This window comes from Arachis ipaensis, chromosome B02, assembly GCF_000816755.2.
Source record: "Arachis ipaensis cultivar K30076 chromosome B02, Araip1.1, whole genome shotgun sequence".
Classification (NCBI taxonomy): Eukaryota; Viridiplantae; Streptophyta; class Magnoliopsida; order Fabales; family Fabaceae; genus Arachis; species Arachis ipaensis.
Window position 1 is genome coordinate 98,334,601 of NC_029786.2, and position 3,568 is coordinate 98,338,168.

A 3,568-nucleotide genomic window follows, 5' to 3' on the forward strand; every position below is an offset into this window, starting at 1 on the left:
ACGTATCTATTTTTTTTAAGTTATAAATTTTAATTGATATAAATTAATGACAATTAAGTAGTGTACAAAAAATAGCAATCAATAAAAAAAATAAAATTTAAGTAAGACAAACATGTTATAAAAAATTAAAATAAAATAATGATTTTTTATGATTATTAATTATAATCATATATATTTACTTCAAGATTTATACTTCAAAAATTTAGAATATTAATATTTTTTATTTTTTATTTTCTCAATTTTAAAACATCATAAACATTAGTTACTCTCCAATAATAACAATTAATTAATACAGATAATTAGTATAATTAATTTGGTTTAATAAATTAAAAAAATAAATTAAAAAATACTAACAGAACATTAAAAGAAATAAATTAAAAAATACGACCAAAAATCAAATTGATATAAATTATAATAAATTATGTGATATTTAAATATCCGATCAAATCAATTAGTTGATATAGTTAATTTATCGTAATAAATTGTATTTAATGAGTTAAAAGAAATAAATCGCTAAACATTTTTAGAAGCATGCTATGTCAGCTCCATTATTAAGTGCAGAAACCTGATTTTTATATAATAGAATAGATAATAAATAAAATAGATAAGATTCGTCAGCTCCATTATTAAGTGCAGAAACTTGATTTTTATATAATAGAATAGATAATGAATAGAACAGATGAGAATATGATATGTGACATATTTTAATCATAAAATTTATAATATATAATAGATTTTTTTATGAATCCTTATTACTTGTTCGTTGTTAATTTTACGTTATTACTTAATAATTTCCGTTTATGAAACTATCAACTACCTAATATTATGGTTTAATTAATAAGAATGATGACGTTAATATTTTTTTCGGGTAAAGTATACTTTTTGTTCCTGAAGTTTGACAAAAGTTTCAAAAATACCCCTAAATTTTATTTTGTTTCAATTTTGTCCCAAAAGTTTTCGATTTGCATCAAATATACCCCTGACGGCTAATTTTTCAAAAACTTTAAGACAAATTCAACAACAATTTCATAAGAACAGCCATCAACACAAGCAAATCAAGCATAATTTTCATGCATTATTGTTAGATTGGTCTTAAATTTTTTGAAAATTTAGCCGTCGAGGGTATATTTGATGCAAATCGAAAATTTTTGGAACAAAATTGAAACAAAATAAAACTTAGGGGTATTTTTAAAATTTTTGTCAAACTTCAGGGACAAAAAGTATACTTTACCCTATTTTTTCCCAAGTCTTGTTATTAGTAATAATTAGGAAAGAGGCATAAATAAATTTATTTTCTTAATGAATGTTAATTTTGTTGTGAAATTCTATTACCTTTAAAATTTTTGTGTAATTGAGTATAATTTGTACATTTTGAAATGAATTTACTTGAGAAATTAAAATGTAAATCACATTATTATTACAAAATTATTTTATTAAAATAATTAGAGGTGATTACTTAAACAATTAAATTTAGCTTCTAATGATATTAAAGTCAACTTATTTTATTATCTTGTGCCTTCAAAGAATTCACATGACTGACATAAAAATTTAACAATCGAAAAAAAATTCATTATGGGTATATTCATTTTAACAAATATTCTTCGATCTAATACTATAAAAAAATACACTCAGTAGAATGTCTAAATTAAGATATTTTCGAACAATAATATTTGTCAAACAAACAATCAATGAAACACTCATCCATGTCTTCTCATTTTGCTTACATTTATACATAAAATAAATTATACATAAAGAAAAAAAAAGAAGAAAAAAAAGAGTTGAAATAGCAAGAACGATAAAAATGATGATTCTTATAATTTTGTATGGCCATCTATATATAGTAGATCAGAAGACCATGATTATCTAAAAAAATTAATTTATATTTTATTGTATTCAATTTGAATAAGTAAAAAATCATTTTATTTAATTAAGTGTTTAATTAAAGTAAAACTTGACCCAAACGTAAACCAAAACCCATATTTTAACAAAACTGAACCACATAGTGTGTTACCACAACCACACTACCACAGCACCACAGCACCAAAATTTTTATAATTTTCAAAGTCTTAGTCCTAAGTATGACCGTGTAATATTAATATTATAGTAACCGAATATGCCTCCAAAGAATTCCCATGCTTCTCCAACGACCCCTTTTATACCCTTTTCTAACCGCCACTTCATCACGCTAAGCATATGCCTCTAATATTCTAGCAAACCTTCACTAATATAAACCCCCCTTACACCCTTTCTCTCATATCTTCTTACATCACCATACCAACCCATTTTTAATTTGATCATCATCTTCTTCTTATTAGGTTTACATTTTTTATTTTCTTTTTTTTTTCTCTTGTTAAAATTTTGCAATTTGAGTTATGAAGTTTGGTAAGAGGTTGAAGCAACAGATTCAAGATTCCCTCCCCGAATGGAGGGACAAGTTCTTGTCGTACAAGGAACTGAAGAAGCTTGTGAAGCTCATTTCGGCCGCGCCAACGCGCCGAAATGAGTCTTTGGAGTATGGCAAGGCTGAGTCTGATTTCGTGTACTTGTTGGACATTGAGATTGACAAGTTCAATGGCTTCTTCATGGAGCAAGAAGAAGAGTTTGTTATTCGCCATGAGGTAATAATAATGTTCATAATTTCATATTTCATCATAGTTTCTTCACTTTGAAAAAAATGGCCAATATTAAAAGAATTTGATTTCATTAAGGTTTCTTCATGCTAAAAAAAATAGTAATATAACAATTTTTAATTTTCAGAAACCAAGGAGTATATATATTAATTTTTCGTATATTCTATTAAATTATTATAAAATTATAGTTTAAACTATTAGATACAAACACACGATAATAATAAAAAAAACAGCGATTACATACTGTCGGAAAATAAGAATCTTTAACTGACGTGTCGTACCAGACAAATATTTGATCCTGATTTAAACTACTTAAGTTCTGCTTCACTAAATCTTTGTCACTTAAAATCTCAGAAACTTATAATTGAGATCATTTTGACTTGAGATATAGTAATTATAAAAACAATTATGAATTTTCTTTTTATGTAGTGGCATTAGCACATTGTAAACTGCTACAACAATAGTATATATTTATCATTTAATATGAAGTGGTTTCTCCGTTGTTAAATTTGAACTTGAAACGGGTGAATGTTACTAGGAAGGAATTGATTCCTACTTGAGTTGCTTCATAAATTGCATCGTTTATGCTAGGAATATTCGTTATTTTTCAATGGTTATCTAATTTCTAAAAACTGAAAATGTTGTACTAATAACATCCTTGTTGAACTTTTTTTTATTAAAAGTTGGCGGTGGTGTGTGGGCCAACTAAGGCGTACGTGAATATTTTTTCTTTTTCATATGTTATTATGAACTTATATGATTAATTCAGTGAAAACTTTAATAGAAATATCATTATTACTTAAAAAATATGAATTTACCAAAAGTCTTACTTAGCTGACTTTTGACTATAGTATAAGAACTGCATGACACCTTAGTTAACATACAAAAAATAAATACCAAATATTATTAGTATATTAAAAAAAAATATTGATATACTT

At 25.2% G+C, this 3,568-nt stretch overlaps 1 protein-coding gene across 1 annotated transcript in view; it reads left to right on the top strand.

Moving 5' to 3' along the window:
- LOC107628518 (SPX domain-containing protein 3) overlaps positions 2,171 to 3,568 on the top strand; it is a 4,794-nt gene continuing 3,396 nt past the window's right edge. Inside the window, exon 1 of the mRNA XM_016331161.2 lies at positions 2,171 to 2,618. Within this exon, the coding sequence (XP_016186647.1) occupies positions 2,373 to 2,618 (246 nt within the window). The 5' untranslated portion in view covers positions 2,171 to 2,372. The remainder of the gene's footprint in view (positions 2,619 to 3,568) is intronic.